Here is a 16,517-nt window from a genome sequence, read left to right as displayed (position 1 = left end):
CTGCCTGTAACCAGTACATGTAATTGAGCCCCTACTCTGTTGGCAGGTCCTACTCTTGGTGCTGTGTGTGTGACAGTGAACAAAACATTCTTCCTGCCCTCGTGGAGATAAGAGTCTAAAGAGGAACAGACCAGAAAAAGTAAACAAATGAAGGCAGCATTATCCGTCCTGGAAAATGAGGGAAATAAGCAGGCCTCGGTTGTAAATGATGACGGGGCGGAAGGTACACGGAAGGGGTGCTGGTGGAAGTCCATCTAAGTCCCGGCTGAGGTGGCAGCCACGTGGCACAGACCACGTGATTCGGGCAGAAGGAACAACGTGTGAAGGCTACAAGATAGGAAAAGCTGGTTCTGTTTGAGGGATCGGAAGAAGTCAGCGCTGAGAAGGGCACAGTGGGACGGGATGGGATGGGACGGGATGGGATGGGGCTGGAGAGGCGGGATGCAGCCCCGGAGTGGAGCTTCGTCCCAGGGGCAAGGGAGGCCACTGAGTGACCTTCCCCAGGGCGACGCGGGGTTGCCTTAGGGCTTCTCGCGGCGCCTCAGTATACATTTTGTTAACTAACTTGGCTCTCACCGCAGCCAACCACTACTGGCCCTCTGCATTCGCTGTGCGCGCACAAAGTCACAGGTTAACGGTAGGTATGAGCCCCGCGAAGAAGCGGACCCTAGTTGGTACCAAGTAACACCTGGTTCTGGTTAAGAAGCTAGTTCTCCAGGGGCGCCCAGGGGGCTCAGTCGGTCGAGCGTCCGACTTCGGCTCAGGGAATGATCTTAACGTTCGTGGGCTCGAGCCCCGCGTCGGGCTCTGTGCCGACAGCTCAGAGTCTGGAGCCTGCTTGGGATTCTGTGTCTCTGCCCCTCCCCTGCTCACACTCTGCCTCTCTCTCTCTCTCTCTCTAAAAAATAAGTAAGAATTTTTTAAAAATTAAAGCAAAAAAAGCGAGGTGTCCAAATGTGGCAGCCTTTGTTATGACACTGTCACGGGCACACTTGTAACTGACGTCAGTGCTGTTGTTAATTACTCTGCCGTCTCTGAGCTCTGCCAGCTTTAGTTTCTGGCTGTTACTGTTACTCCTTAGATACTGTATCACGACACCTGAAAGCCTCGGGTTTCGGAGTTCATTTAATCAAAACAAGGACAAAATGCTAAGAAAAGTATATTTGAATTGCCCACCTTTATAAACCTAACGCTTTGAAAATAAGCCTCTATCTGAACCATGAAACGAAACATGACATTTAAAACCACAGTTTCTTGGGGTGCCTCAGTGGCTCAGTGGGTTAAGCATCCAATTTTGGCTCAGGTCATGATGTTGCGGTGACTTTGAGACCCGTGTTGGGCTCCGTGCTGATGGCTCGGCGCCTGGAGCCCACTTGGGATTCTGTGCCTCTTCGCCCTCTCTGCCCCTCCCCTGCTCATGCCCTGTCTCCCTCCCTCCCTCCTCCCTCCCTCTCTCTCTCTCTCTCTCTCTCTCTCTCTCTTTGTCTCTCTCACAAAAATAAACATTTAAAAAAACAGGGTTTTTTAGCTAACATTTGTATGACAGTGAGTTTGATGTTTTCTTTTTCCTTGTAGTCACTCGTTCATTTAAATAAAGGTTTCTTCCCATTTAGCTTTCTTAGCTACTTACAGGGCAGTTAATTCTCTTGGTTTGGTGTATTTTGTAAAGAGCTTTTTTTAAATGGCAATGTTTGCCGTTTTATTTTAAGAGTCAATCGTGGTGTAAGGACGAGAGGATAATTTGATGACCTTTTAATCTGAGTGTGCACTTGTGTATGTATGTAGAATATTGGGCATGTGTGATTGTAACTTTGGATGAAATTGATAATTACAATCCGCGTACTTTGCTCTATTTAGGTTTACAATGCTGAGCAATTTGATGAAAAGATAAAGCAGATCTATTCTTGAAATTGGTCATCCTAACTAGTGATAAAGTTGAAATGAGTATGGTAAATTAATTAGTAACTTTAGTATTATCAAAGGAATATATATGTATGCACACACACACATATCTCAAAAGATAGATTTGTATAAATTCTATAAATCTGACAACATTTGGGGGAGGCATTTAAAAATTTTATTTACATGTTTATTTATTTATTTTTTAATTTTTTTAAATGTTTTTATTTATTTTTGAGACAGAGAGAGGCAGAGCATGAGCAGGGGAGGGGCAGAGAGAGAGGGAGACACAGAATGTGAAGCAGGCTCCAGGCTCTGAGCTGTAGGCACAGAGCCCGATGCGGGGCTCGAACTCACAGACTGTGAGATCATGACCTGAGCCGAAGCTGGATGCTTAACTGACTGAGCCACCCAGGCGCCCCTACATGTTTATTTTTGAGAGAGACAGATACAGAGCTCTAGCAGGGGAGCCGCAGAGAGGGAGGGGGGATACAGAATCCCAAGCAGGCTCCAAGCTGTCAGCGCAGAGCCCGACGTGGGACTCAAACTCACCAACTGTGAGACCATGACCTGAGCCAAAGTGGATTGCTTAACCAACTGAGCCATCCAGGTGCCCCTAGGGAATGCAATTTTAAATGAAAAAAAAAAGAGTCTGAGGAAATTGTCTTAACAATTTTTAAATTTCATCATGTTTTTTTCTGTGGGTATACATTTTAATATGTTTTTCAAAATTCTATCTTTTCCACTTAACACACGGTCATTAGCATTTTCCTGGGACGTTTTTTTTTCATTTCAAGTCGTTAATTCTGTCATAGTGCGAGAATCCAGTGAACTCGTTAGTCTTCATTATTTATTTAGTGTCCGTTTTTCACCACCCTAGATAATGCTGCCGTAGATATCCTGAGACACAAATCTTTATTTTCATTCCTAATTGGTCCTTTGGACTAAGTTCCTAGAATTGAAATGCCTGTGCGTGTTTGAGGCTCTTGGTACTTGGTGCCAAGTATCTTTCTAGAAGGGTTATGTTCCCCCTCCCGCTCACCAGCAGAGGAGTACCGTGGTGATTTTTCAAACACTTTGCCGATGCTGGCTATTGTCAGTTTGTCAATCTCTCTCAGTCTTTGCAGACGGCTCTGGGGCTCGTGGTTATTTGAACTCCTTGGACTCACAGCGAAGCTGAATTTTTTTACCGCGTGTATTACTGGTCAGTTAAGTTTCTCTGATGTGCGTGCGTGGCCTTGCACGAGTGTTGCTGGATTACTTGTGGTTTTTAAGGGCATCAACCTTGCCTTTAAGGCACATGTTTCCCCCAGTTTACTACCAGCTCTTGAGTGTTTCTTGTTCTGACGTGCTTTCTGTCACACATCGGTGAGGGTGGGCTCGTCCCCGTACTCCTTGTTCTCCTAAACCGTGGCTCCCGTTCCGAGTGATGAGTTATATAATGCAAGCAGGGAGGCAGGAAGTTAGCTAATTACTGTGGGAAGCAGCTGTCTTTGAGAAGTCTGAAAGCAAACGGAGGTGCAACTCGGCCTGCGGCTCTCAGTGCTGTCACGACCTAGTCCGCTTTAACCGATAAGCGCACTATCTTCCTCCTTCCCCGGAAGAGTGGCCCACGCGTCCTGGATGCCTCTTGTTTCTCGCCTTCCATTTACTTATCGCTTCCATTTACTTATCCCTAAAGCGGGCTTGCTTTAGACGCTTCTAATCGTCTTTCCTGTCTCTGTCTGCCCTTTGTCATGATCTCATGTTTCATACTGAAGCACAAAACTATGCTTTGCCTCCTGTAAGTCCTACTGTCTATGCATTCATTTGTCCACCGCATACTCACCGATTGCCTGTCACGGGCGCATCACTCCTACTGGCCTCGGTGACACAGTCGCGCAGTTGACCCCCCCCCCCCCCGCCACGGTTACATAATCGTGCGATTGACCACTCACCTCAGTCCATGCCTTATCGTTTTAACAGATGATGTAACATGATAGCACAAGATGTGTAGTAAGAAATTACAAGGCGAGGGTGGCTCAGTCGGTTAGGTGTTCAACTCTTGGTTTCGGCTCAGGTCGCGATCTCACCACTCATGGGTTCGAGCCCCACGTCAGGCGCCAAGCTGATGGTGCGGAGTCTGCTTGGGATTCTCTCTCTCTCCCCCTCTCCCTCCGCCCCCTCCCCTCCTTGCTGTCTCACTCCGTCAGATAAATAAATTTAAAAAGTTACGCCACCTGGATATTAGAGCTGTGTTACATGGTATGAAAGGCAGTTTTTGAGAGTGTCAAAAATGACTTTCCTACAGTTTTTGGGTTGACGTGACGGGTGCTATTAGACGTGTGGTCCATCCCCGGTCAGCATGCCCTGTGGCCTGGCAGGACCTTACTCAAAGCGGTCAGAATTCCAACCCTAACACGTAGGTGACTCTCCCTTGGAGAGATGAGGTGGCTGAGGAGCTGGTGCCCACTGGACATCCTCCCCCCGCCTTGCCTTGTGGTTATGGCGGGAAAACACAGTCTGAATCATGTGTGTGTGTCTGAGTAAGCATGATCTCAAGCCTCAACCCCGTCCTCTTATCATATTTCAAAGACTTTGGTTTCTGTTTTATCCGTTAGTGTGCAGTGCAGTTCTGATTGTACTGTATTATCACCAGAGCAGAGAATTTGTCTGAAGCCGATGCACTGGCCCTTCTTCATACTTTCTTGTTGAACTAGCATGTTATCGGATTTTGCAAACGTTACCCGTATGCTTGAGGAAGATAAGCATTTCCCAGTCTCGGGGATAGGGCTCTATACGTGTCCATTTGAACACGTTTCAGTTGCGTCGTCTAGGTTTCGTGTAGTGCCACTCATTTTAGAGGGCTTGATCTATCCGTAGAGGTATGCTAAGATCACTGTGATGAGGGCTTCCTTCCCTGTTTCCTGAAGTTCTCCCATTTTTATTACATGTGCACAGATGAATAGATGTTTGTTAGACACATACAAGTCCAGCATTTCTACAGCTGCCCAGTATGTATTTTATATCTATAGTATTACAGCAATACCCCCCCCCCCCCCCAACGTGCCCTGTCATTATGGGCGTTCATGTATAACATAAATGACAGATGGCTCCTGTCCTCTGCTCCTGCCCCGTTGTCAAAGGAGGGGTGGCTGAAGTTTTCCTCTCCTTTTGGGGGCAAAGGATGTGTGGTGACATGTGCAGGCTGCAAATAAGCAGCACCAGTAAAGGGCGCCCCATTCACCAATAATCCAGATTACTCATCCCAGAACAGGTGAGCTGGGAGATTCTTGGAGTCACTGCTGCGTCCTCCTTCCCTTCCTTCTGGGGATCACTGTGCAGGCCAGAGTCTCAGCATCGCTCCCAGCAGTTGCCCTACCGAGAAGTGCTAGCTGGAAGGATGGATTTGAATTCTCTGCCGCCCTCTGGACTCTTAGCCCACAGCCTATAGACCGGCCCTCACTGGCGTGAGTTCATTAATTCTGCCGCAAGGCTACGTTTGCAAAGTCGAACGCTGTCGTGTTTTCTGAGATTTATCTTCTATACTGATTTTCTTTTCGGCTGGATGTGATCTGTTAGATACAGAGAAGACATATATTTTGTATGTCTTATAGCTTTAAGCTATATAACTCCTTTTCGAATTTTAAAATATAACTGAGTTTCTCGTTTCTAAAGGGTCTGTTTAGTTCTTTTCAAACCCATCTTTTTAAAAATCGCATCATAGCAGCTTCTTTTCAGCATCTTCCAGGGGTTTATGATCTCTGTGTCTCAAACTCCTGGCAACAGCCTGTCCAAATTAGGCGTGTCAATAAATGATGTTTGAAATTAAGAATGCCACTTAACAACATTTATTTAGTAGACACAATGCTCAGTTCACTACGTTATGTCCCATGACAAGAATCAAAGAATACAGAAGACAGAATTCCTGTCCATGATGTGGTTTTATTTTCAATAATAAATAGGGAACCATTAATGCAAAGCAGATAAAAACTGATACTTATGAAAAAATGTATTCTAATGCTTCATATTTGATTCTCTATCTATTAAAATGTTGATAACTGGGGCGCCTGGGTAGCTCAGTAGGTTAAGCATCTGACTTCAGCCCAGGTCATGATCTTGCAGTTCCTGAGTTCGAGCCCCGTGTGGGGCTCTGTGCTGACAGCTCAGAGCCTGCCTACTTCAGATTCTGTCTCCCTCTCTCTCTGCCCCTCCCCCACTTTCTCTCCTTTAAAAATAAATAAACATTAAAAAAAGTTTTAATAAAAACTAAAATGTTGATAACCACATTTGAGAGAAGCACTTAAAACCCATCAAAATTAAGTATACCACCATCAACATACTTTGAGGATTAGGTTAACAGGAAAAGAGGTGTAATTAAAAAAAAATTTTTTTTAATGTTTATTTACTTTTTTGAGAGACAGAGACAGAGTGCGAATGGGGGAGGGGCAGAGAGAGAGAGGGAGACACAGAATCCACAGTAGGCTCCGGGCTCTGAGCTTTCAGCACAGAGCCCGACGCGGGGCTCGAACCCACGGACCGCGAGATCATGACCCGAGCCGGAGTCAGACGCTTAACAGACTGAGCCACCCAGGCACCCCAGGGAATTCATTTTTGAATGATAACATAAGTTATTTAAAAAACTAAAGCGGTCTATGAAGGTAATTTTTATTCAAGATGTAGTAAAACTCAAAATTCCTTATCTTGGATTATAAATTTTAAGTTCTAAGATAAAGCATCATTTCATTAATGTTTTTGTGCAAGGCTTATAAATAGATCACAAAGTGCTCTGCCTTGTTGCAGTGCACTTTCCCGCCAACATGAATGCTACCTTGCTGTTGTCTGACTTCAGAGTCCTGAAGAATTGGTATCCTTCCCAATGCTGATTATAATAAATATCTGAAGGAAGCTAGCCAAAGCAGATAGCCTCTGAGAGTCTCTTCTGGCAAAAATTTAATACACGGTGTCAAATAAAAAATGAAAACCACTATGAGCTATGAGGACTGTAAGCTAATAATTTATTAAATAACAAAATCGACTCTTTAGAAGAAAATTTAAGTTGAGTGTTCCGCCTGGCCACTTACATCATGCCTGTCTAGAGTAAAGTCCTCGTTTTCTGCGTCATAGTCAGCACTGAGAAATAGCGATACCCGCTTGGCCAAAATACGTAAAGTGGGCAACGGCAAAACGCGATAGAGTAAGAACGACAACCGGGAAAACAAACAGATTCGAAAGGAGAAGTCGTGGCTTTGGTAAATACAGCTCGAGTCTGGAAGGACCAGAAAGCAGGTCACTGGCTTCTGAGAGTCAGCCTGGAGTCGGTATGGTCTGCTGAGGAAACGGGGTCCGGCCTCTTCCTTGGGCCGTCAGCAAAGCAGGGGTGCAAACGTGGGGTGACTCCTAGACTAAACAGAGCACTTTCCCCAGTTTCCTCTCTCCTGGGAGACCCTCCAGAGATTGTAGGGTAGAGCCCGCCTTCTCTCTCGCAGCAAACAGCTGGTCACACTAACCTAGTCCGTTGTGAGTGGGTTTCCACTTACTAAATATAAACAGTTAAGGGAACTCTGAAGTAACTCTCAACGTATTTTTGTTGTTGTTGTACATTTAAATTATCTGGGTATCTGTGCATTCAACGTTTATACTCAATTTATTGAGCAAATGTTTATCGAGGGCATACTACGTGCCAGGCACCGCTCTAGGCACCCAGGGATACAAGAAAATAACGAAACAATCGAGAGCCCTACCTTCTGGGGGCTTCTATGCGCTGAGGTGAGCCTTTACAGTAAAGTAAGTCAGTAAGGTATGTAGTATGTCATGTAGAGTTAAGTGCTATGGTAAAAAAAATAAAAATAAAGCAAGAAGGAGCGGAGAGAAATATGCAGTGGTGAGAGCGGAGGGTTATTTAAATCAGGTGACCAGGGAAGGCTGGTTGATAAATGCTCTTTGAGCAGGGAGTTGAGTGATGTGAGGGAGACGCCAGCCATTATCTGGGAAAAGACCTTCCCGGCTTCCAGGTAGAGGGCATCGCAACTCCAGAGTTCACGCTTGGAAGGCACGCGGGTGAGTAAGACCGGTGTGACTGAGCCAGGAGTTAAGGAGGAGAGCAGTAGAGGACGAGGTCAGGATGGGCCCTGCCAGTCAGGCTGAGGATGTTGGGGTTTACTCTGAGTGGAATGGAAAGCCGCAGGAGGATTTTATGGAGAGTTGGTCAGTGACCCAGTTGATGCTTTCATAGGACCTCTCTGGCCCCCACGTTGGAAATGGCCTGTGGGAGATTTGGGATAGAAGCAGAGAACTGTGAGGTGGCAGCTGCAGTCGGCCAGGTGACCGATGGTGAGACGCAGTCAGATCCGGATTATTGGCAGCACTTTGATTCACTGAGTCGTTGATGGATTGCATGTGGTATGGAGAAAGAAAGGGATTAAGAACAACTTAAAGATTTTTGACTTGAGCATCTTTTTTCTCAATTTGTTAAAGTTTATTTGTTTTGAGAGAGCGAGAAAGAGCACAAGCAGGGGGAGGGGCAGAGAGAGAGAGCGGGAGAGAGGATCCCAAGGAGGCTCTGCGCTGTCAGTGTAGAGCCCCACGCGAGGCTAGATCCCACGACTGGGAGATCATGACCTGAGTCAAAATCAAGAGTCAGATGCTTAACCAACTGAGCCACCCAGGTGCCCCTTGACTTGAGCACCTTGAAGAATGAATGAAGTTGCCACTCAGCGAGATGGGGACAGTTTTACAAGGAGCAGGTTGGGGAGATGAGGTCAGGACATGTGCAACTTGAGATTCCCAGTTGGGGAATCTTGAGTTCAAGGTGAGCCATAGCTAGGAACTAGGAGTCCTCAGCTTAAAGACGCATCCACAACTGGGGGTAAATTCAAATGAAGAGGGGAAGTAATCTCGGGGCTGAGCCTGTGGCTCAGAGATGACGAGGACACGGCAAATGAGAATGAGCGGCCATCGCCATTGCAAGTGGGGTTTCCAGAACCCTAGCGGAAGAGGAGGCAATGACTATTTGGCATGTGCTAACCCTGGGTCGTGTGAGCCCACTTTGCTTAGCAACATGGAGACCCTTGATGAGCTTACCAGAGCAAGTTCAACGGGTGGCCGGTGTGAAAGCCTGTCTGGAAGCGAGTTCTGGAGAGAAGGCAGGCACAGAATTAGAAAAACAGTGGGTATGGTCAACCCACTCAAGGAGTTTTGCCGGAGGGAGGAGTGGAGAAATGGAGCTGGGGCTGTAGATATTTGTGAAGCACCTGCCGTTGGCCAGAGCACACGGTGGTAAGACATCATCACTGTCCTCAGGAGCCCCAGGCTGGTGGCTCGCCCCTTCTGATAAGACCGTTTTTCCAGTCTTTCTGTTGTTTATCCTTGTTAGTATTCTTTCAGTAATAAAATCCTAGAGACCTCATATTAGAAGTCCTCTTTCCAACAGGTCTTTTCTGAAAATGCTTTAGCAGAGACTGCATGTTTTATTTTTACCTACTTAGCCTGGGTCCCCTTTGGAATTAGCTCCTCATCAACAATCGTTATTTTAGAAGAGTGTTAGACCGCAAGTGCCAACTCTTTTCTTAATGGATTCAGTGCGTGCATAAATCATAGAATGTTTTGTTTAGGATGTAATTCGGAGAAAACACTCCATCTATCTAGCCCCATTTACCAGCATCATCTCTGGCAGGTAGGTAGCCCAATTAGTGTTTGTCAGATTCAGTACTTCTATTTTTTTTAAATGTTTTGTTTTTAATTTTTTTTTAACATTTATTTATTTTTGAGACAGAGAGAGACAGAGCATGAACAGGGGAGGGGCAGAGAGAGAGGGAGACACAGAATCGGAAGCAGGCTCCAGGCTCTGAGCCATCAGCCCAGAGCCCGACGCAGGGCTCGAACTCACGGACCGTGAGATCGTGACCTGAGCCGAAGTCGGCCGCTTAACCGACTGAGCCACCCAGGTGCCCCTTTTTTAAATGTTTTAACGTTTATGTATTTTTGAGAGAGAGACAGAGCATGAGCAGGGAGGGACAGAGAGAGAGGGAGACTCAGAATCCAAAGCAGGCTCCAGGCTCTGAGCTGTCAGCACAGAGAGCCCGACTGAGGGCTCGAACCCACAAACCGTGATATCATGACCTGAGCCGAAGTCGGACGTTTAACCGACAGAGCCACCCGGGCGCCGTTCTTTCTTTCTATTTTTTCATCCATTCACTCATTCCCTTAAGGCTTCTATTGTGTCACTATTATTTGTCAGTTACCCTGTTTTAGGGGCACAGCAATGAAAAGGCTCACATAGAGTTTACGTTCTGAGGAGGGGGGAGTCAGTAAACAAGTGAATAATCAAATAAAACAGATTCCCAGGACGAGTAAGAGGGATTTAAGGGCTACCCTCGTAACAGAATTGCTATTGTCTGTCCCGTAAGCCACAGCAAAATTGTCTTAAATGGATATTAAAGTCTTCCCCATCTTATGTAAGTGGGAACAAAAGCTTCCTATGAGAGGCAGAATAATGACCCCCACATATGGCCATGTCCTAATCTCTGGAACCTTGCATGGTAAAAGGAATGGTTCAGTTGTGATTATGTTAAGGCCTTTGAGATGGGGAGATTATCTTGGATTACCGAGGTGGGCCCGCTGTAATCACAAAGGTCCTTAGGACGGAGAAGCAGAAGGGTCAGAGTCAGGAGCCACGGCAACATAAATAGAGGTTGTAGCCAAGGAGTGTGGGCAGCCCTGGAAGCTGGAAGGAGGAAGGAGCAGATTTTGCCTGGCTCCTCCGGAAGGATTACAGACCTCCCCACACTTGGATTTTTAGCCCCCACAGACCCATTTTCAGACTTCTGACCTCCCAAACCGTAAGATACTGAAATTGTGTTGGGTTAAGCCTCTAGGCTTGTGATAATGTGTTGCAGCAGCAATAGGAAACTATATATAGGAATAGAAACGTGTAGCAGTTGGAAACTCTGTGTGCGTACACACGTTCTTGGAAAGCTGCTCTTTTCACGGATCTGGAGCGATGGCGTAAAGTGGTACACTGGCTATAAATTCAGACACTCTGGCCACCCTTCCCGATCCACTTGCGGTCTGTTAGCCCACGCTTCACAGAAATTGTGGAGTTGCCACCATTATTTCGCATGATGGCAAACACTCCGAAAGAAGCGTAAGAGGGTAAGGCAATGGCAGGGGACTGCGTGCCCGGAGAAGGCTTCTTTGAGGAAATGACATGCGATCAAATGACTGAAGGCTCAGAAGGAGCCCGCACGCAGCGTGTTTCAGGTGGACGCGACGCCCGGGACGGAGGTCCTGGGGTGAGATGACCCAGTCTATTAAGGAGTAGCCGGAGAGGAGAAGGTAAAATGGTGGTGGATGATGTCGAAGAAGTACGCAGAGACCCTCACGCAGGGTCTGCCCGGTGATCGAGGAGTTCAGATGTTCTCAGTGCGGGGGGAAGGCCGTCTGAAGGTCTGGAACGACACAGCTTGCTTACATCTTGCACATTTGGCTTCTGGGTGGAGAATGGCTTCTGGAGGGAAACAGTGGTATAGACGAGAGAGTTTGTGGTGGCCCGACTAGGGTGGCCACCAGCCAGAGGGGTGGACGGATTCAGGATGGGGGTTAAGGCGGAGCTGAGGCAATGTGAGGTTTGGAGGGAAAAGAGAAGAAGCAAGCGTCGCTCCTGGGACTGGGGAGCAACGGCAGGGGTGGGGTGGGGTGGGCCCTGAGTCAGGAAGGCCCAGGAGCTCAAGCCAAGGAGCAGGGAAGTTACACCAGTGTGGAACCAGTAAGCCCTGAGGTTTCGAATAACGTAGACGGTCCGTCCTGCGGATCTGCAAATCCCGTGCGCTGAATAGCATAGTTTTATATAATCACAACACAGGAAAATGCCAGTTGTTGAGCGAGAAGGAGATTTAAAGAGTTATTTCAGACTGTGACTTACTTGAATAAGGACACCTCCAAACCATCCCTAAAAATAAACGTAAGACCGTTGCATGAAGAAAAAACAAAATCCCAGAGGAGAAGATTTTCTGTTCTGATTCGTCGTTTTACCGCATGTACAGTCAGGAAGGTCTTCATTATCTGTCCTCTTCCCTTCATGAATTAAAACCAAAAGTGGAAAGTGTGGAAAGTGGAATAATGGCTATTTTCCTAAATCTCCTCACGGAGTTGAAATGGTTATGAAAACTCTTGCGCGAACGTACGTAAAACAGCGGGTACTTGTAACCATTTGCATGCACGTGTACATGCTGATCGTTCTTGGAAGTAGGTGAATACCAGGGAAATTTATTATAGGCAAAAAATTACTGTGGTGGGTATCTTGACAAGAGCCTTTTTAATTCTGAGTAATTTAGCGACTGTAGAAAGACGTGGCTTAATAATTTGACTTAACAACTAAGTAATTGGATTTTAAAAAGACATACAGGTATCAGCTTGATTTTCCACCCACTGAGTCCTTTAAAAACTTGATTACTTGATTACTTTAGGTTAATGCTTCCATTCTAAGTTTAACTGTGCAGAATTTTGAAAGTTGTCTATATATCTATATCTATATCTATATCTATATAATTTATTGATTAAAATCTGAAAATATGGCCACTGGATTTCAGATGGATTTGCCATATCTAAACTATTTTGCATGCTTGAAACAGTGACATGCTTCAAAGTAATGTTCAGTTCTTTTTAAAAATCATTTTCATTTTAGAAATTTATTATTGGGGTAGAAGGTGTTATTTTGTTGGACTTTTAGTAAATCAGTATTGACAAACAAGTTCTCTGTTTCTGTCTGTCTCTCTCCCTCTCTCCCCCTCCTTCGTCTCCTCCCTCTCTCACTCCTTCTCTCCCCCTCCTTCCTCTCCTTCCTCTCTCTCCCTCTCTCCCCCTCCTTCCTCTCCTTCCTCTCTCACTCCTTCTCTCCCTTTCTCTCTCTCCTTCTCTGTCTCTCTCCCTCTCTCCCCCTCCTTCCTCTCCTTCCTCTCTCTCCCTCTCTCCCCCTCCTTCCTCTCCTTCCTCTCTCACTCCTTCTCTCCCTTTCTCTCTCTCCTTCTCTGTCTCTCTCCCTCTCTCCTCCTCCTTCCTCTCCTTCTGCTCTCTCCCTCTGTCCCCCTCCTTCGTCTCCTCCCTCTCTCACTCCTTCTCTCCCTTTCTCTCCTTCTCTCTCTCCCTCTCTCCCCCTCCTTTGTCTCCTCCCTCTCTCACTCCTTCTCTCCCTTTCTCTCCTTCCTCTCTCTCCCTCTCTCCCCCTCCTCCGTCTCCTCCCTCTCTCACTCCTTCTCTCCCTTTCTCTCCTTCTCTCTCTCCCTCTCTCCCCCTCCTTTGTCTCCTTCCTCTCTCTCCCTCTCTCCCCCTCCTTCGTCTCCTCCCTCTCTCACTCCTTCTCTCCCTTTCTCTCTCTCCTTCTCTGTCTGTCTCCCTCTCCCCCCGCCCCGTCCCGTCTCCCGCCTTCCCCCTACGGCATGGCAGATGGTCCGTGAACAGTACACTACAGCCACAGAAGGCACCCACGTGCAGAGGCCAGAGAACCCGTGTGTCTACAAAATTGGCATTTATGGCTGGAGAAAACGCTGCCTCTACTTGTTTGTTCTCCTTTTACTCATCATCCTCCTTGTGAATTTTGCTCTCACGATTTGGATTCTGAAAGTGATGTGGTTTTCCCCAGTAAGTATCGTCTTCCTTTCCTGGCGAGCATGTTCTTCTTCTGTTTGTCGGATCACTTTATCCGTTTTGTATTGGTAGAAGCCTCCTTTAGTGTCTTTGATGTTTGTTTCCGTCTGGATCAGGATGGTCTCGCGGCAAAATACTCGTCCTGTTTCTTTCTTTAATGTTCATGTTTGAGAGAGCGCAAGTGGGGGAGGGACAGAGAAGGGGGGGGCACAGGATTCGAAGTGGGCTCGGCGCTGACAGCAGCCAGCCCCGTTTGGGGCACCGGCTCACGAACCATGAGATCGCGACCTGAGCCGAAGTGAGATGCTGAACCCACTGAGCCGCCCGGGCGCCCCCATACTCTACGTTTTCTTAATTTCACTATGAACTATAGTGTGTTGGGTTTTTTGTTTTTCTGTTGCAATTTTTTTTTTTTTAATTTTTTTTCAACGTTTTTTATTTATTTTTGGGACAGAGAGAGACAGAGCATGAACGGGGGAGGGGCAGAGAGAGAGGGAGACACAGAATCGGAAACAGGCTCCAGGCTCCGAGCCATCAGCCCGGAGCCTGACACGGGGCTCGAACTCACGGACCGCGAGATCGTGACCTGGCTGAAGTCGGACGCTTAACCGACTGCGCCACCCAGGCGCCCCTGCAATTTTTTTTTTTATTAGTCATAATGTCTACACGTGAGAAAATTGTGCCGATCTTGGGTTTGAGTCAAAATTGCGTAATGATTATTCAATAATTTGTAAAATTTTATGAATCCTGTTTTCCTAATCTCATTAATCCATAAATAATAACCATCCAGATGCTACCTTCTCATTTGTTTAAAAAAACTTTACTTTAAAATACAATAAATTAATAAATTCATGCACAGCTTCATGCTTCAACACTTAGCAACACATTTAGTAGATGAAATACCAGCAGTCCTAAGGAATTCATATTCTAGTTTACACATCCTGATGTTTTCTAGATTGTTGGGTAATGTTGTATGCTCTGATGATATTTCTGTGTACTTTTTGAAAAAATATCCATTTAATATAGAATATCCAATTTTTGCTAGATAGTCATGGTGACAAAAATACTGCGATGACCGTCACCTGTAGGTGAATCTGTTCCTCGCATGCATCTTGAAGGTGTGATCCAGGCAAGGACTCTCTCCAAGAACAGTCGTTGTAGCTTGCAGTGTGAAATGCCTTCCACTGACGACTCTCTTTCTCTTTCTAGGCAAGTATTTCCTTCCTGCCACTGCTCTGTGGCCAGTAGGCACATTATTTATTTCGTTGACTTAAATAAATATTTACATTTTCATGTATTCAAAGAAGTAATATACCAACCCAATCAAACTATGCCTTAAGGGGCGCCTGGCTGGCTCAGTCGGTTGAGCGTCTGACTTCAGCTCAGGTCATGATCTCACGGTCCGTGAGTTCGAGCCCCGTGTCGGGCTCTGTGCCGACCGCTCAGAGCCTGGAGCCCGTTTTGGATTCTGTGTCTCCCTCTCTCTGACCCTCCCCCGTTCATGCTCTGTCTCTCTCTGTCTCAAAAATAAATAAACATTAAAAAAAATTTTTTTAAATGCCTTAAAATATGTTATTTAATATAAACATTATACATTGTTATTATAAATTATATTTAACTATTAAAAATGCCTAAATATATTTAAATTAGCCAAACAGAAGTAGTCATTTCTTCTTTAAAATTTACAAAAACAATATTTTTACGCTATCACAATAGTATTTGGTTCCATTGGACACCTTTATTAATGTGTCGTACATCATCTTCATTTTATCTATAAATTAAATTTTTTAATGTTTGTTTTTGAGAGAGAAAGAGAGAGACAGAGCACGAGTGGGGGGAGAGGCAGAGAGAGAGGGAGACACAGAATCCGAAGCAGGCTCCAGGCTCCAAGCTGTCAGCCCAGAGCCCGACGCGGGGCTCCAACTCACGAACCATGAGATCAAGACCTGAGCCGAAGTCAGATGCTTAACCGACTGAGCCAGCCAGGACCCCCTCTAAATTTAAATTTTTTATTTTAATATTTTGGGGACAGTTAGCTGAGGTTGGAGTCCTCAGATGATAAACTGTGGGATCTCTCGGATGCCTCCTGACTAGAGGGCCCTCCACTCACATGCAGTGCGCCCTTCAGTTATGCGGAATGTGGAGAGAAAATTTACTAGGGAGGCCAGATTTTAATAGTCCCTTGGCATCAGGGACCGTGAGTTCTGTCAATCATCTTGGCACATGCTTAACACTCAGTAAATATATCCTGAATGAATAAAGGTGTGCATTATATTAGAAATGTGTGTGAATTAATTTTATAGACTGTATGTGAATGTAAAGTGACAGTGTATCTACTTTGTGCTCTTGCCTTATATTGTAGCAATGAAAACAAGTTTTGGGCGTTATAGATTTTGATTACATTAACCCAAATTGTGCCAGCAGCTGAGGCCACTTCGAGTTAGGATGGCTAACCCCAGAGACCAGCAAATGTTTCCTTGCCATTGCTGCCCCTGTTCCTAGCCTGCACTTTCTCGCGAGATACGGTCAGCACGCATGGCATTTTCTTTGACATTCAGGAACCTGTTGCTAATTCAGGGTGCTTCAGTGCTGCCTTTCAACAAAATAAGGTGAACAAACACACGTTCATGGATCAAAAGGCAAGATGCACAAAAAGATTATTCTGCAGAAAGTGCCAGGGTTTGACCGAAAGACGATGGGTAGACTTTAGGTCATTCTCCTCAAAGTGAGATGCTGTAAATGATATAGTTCTCATCTGTGGGTGAGCTTAATCCCTTGCTTTGGAAATACTCCCTACATACTATAAGTTAATTTATCCTTTCATTTTTTTCCTAGTTTGAAAGATTTCTCTGTATAGAAGATTGCAGTTTTGTTTTTATTTTATTCATCTGTAAACTAATATCCTTCCTTGAATACATACATGCCAAGGAAGTAACAGGACTATAAAAGAACCCTTTCATGAGCTTTGGCACCAGAATGATAAAATCAGCTAGAGC

At 45.7% G+C, this 16,517-nt stretch overlaps 1 protein-coding gene across 6 annotated transcripts in view; it reads left to right on the top strand.

Moving 5' to 3' along the window:
* The window catches only part of SGCG (sarcoglycan gamma), a 133,266-nt gene that overhangs the window by 39,574 nt on the left and 77,175 nt on the right, over window positions 1–16,517 (top strand). For 4 of the 6 annotated variants that reach the window (XM_058690072.1, XM_058690040.1, XM_058690033.1 and 1 more), the window contains exon 2: window positions 13,321–13,515. In XM_058690072.1, the coding sequence (XP_058546055.1) occupies window positions 13,321–13,515 (195 nt within the window). Of the gene's footprint in view, window positions 1–11,005; window positions 11,226–13,320; window positions 13,516–16,517 lie in introns of those variants that run through there. The other 2 variants (XM_058690065.1, XM_058690059.1) reach the window with 2 other exon arrangements.

Source organism: Neofelis nebulosa, chromosome 1 (genome assembly GCF_028018385.1).
Source record: "Neofelis nebulosa isolate mNeoNeb1 chromosome 1, mNeoNeb1.pri, whole genome shotgun sequence".
Lineage (NCBI taxonomy): Eukaryota > Metazoa > Chordata > Mammalia > Carnivora > Felidae > Neofelis > Neofelis nebulosa.
Note: the sequence above shows the minus strand (reverse complement) of the source record. Positions and strands in the feature narration are given on the sequence as shown.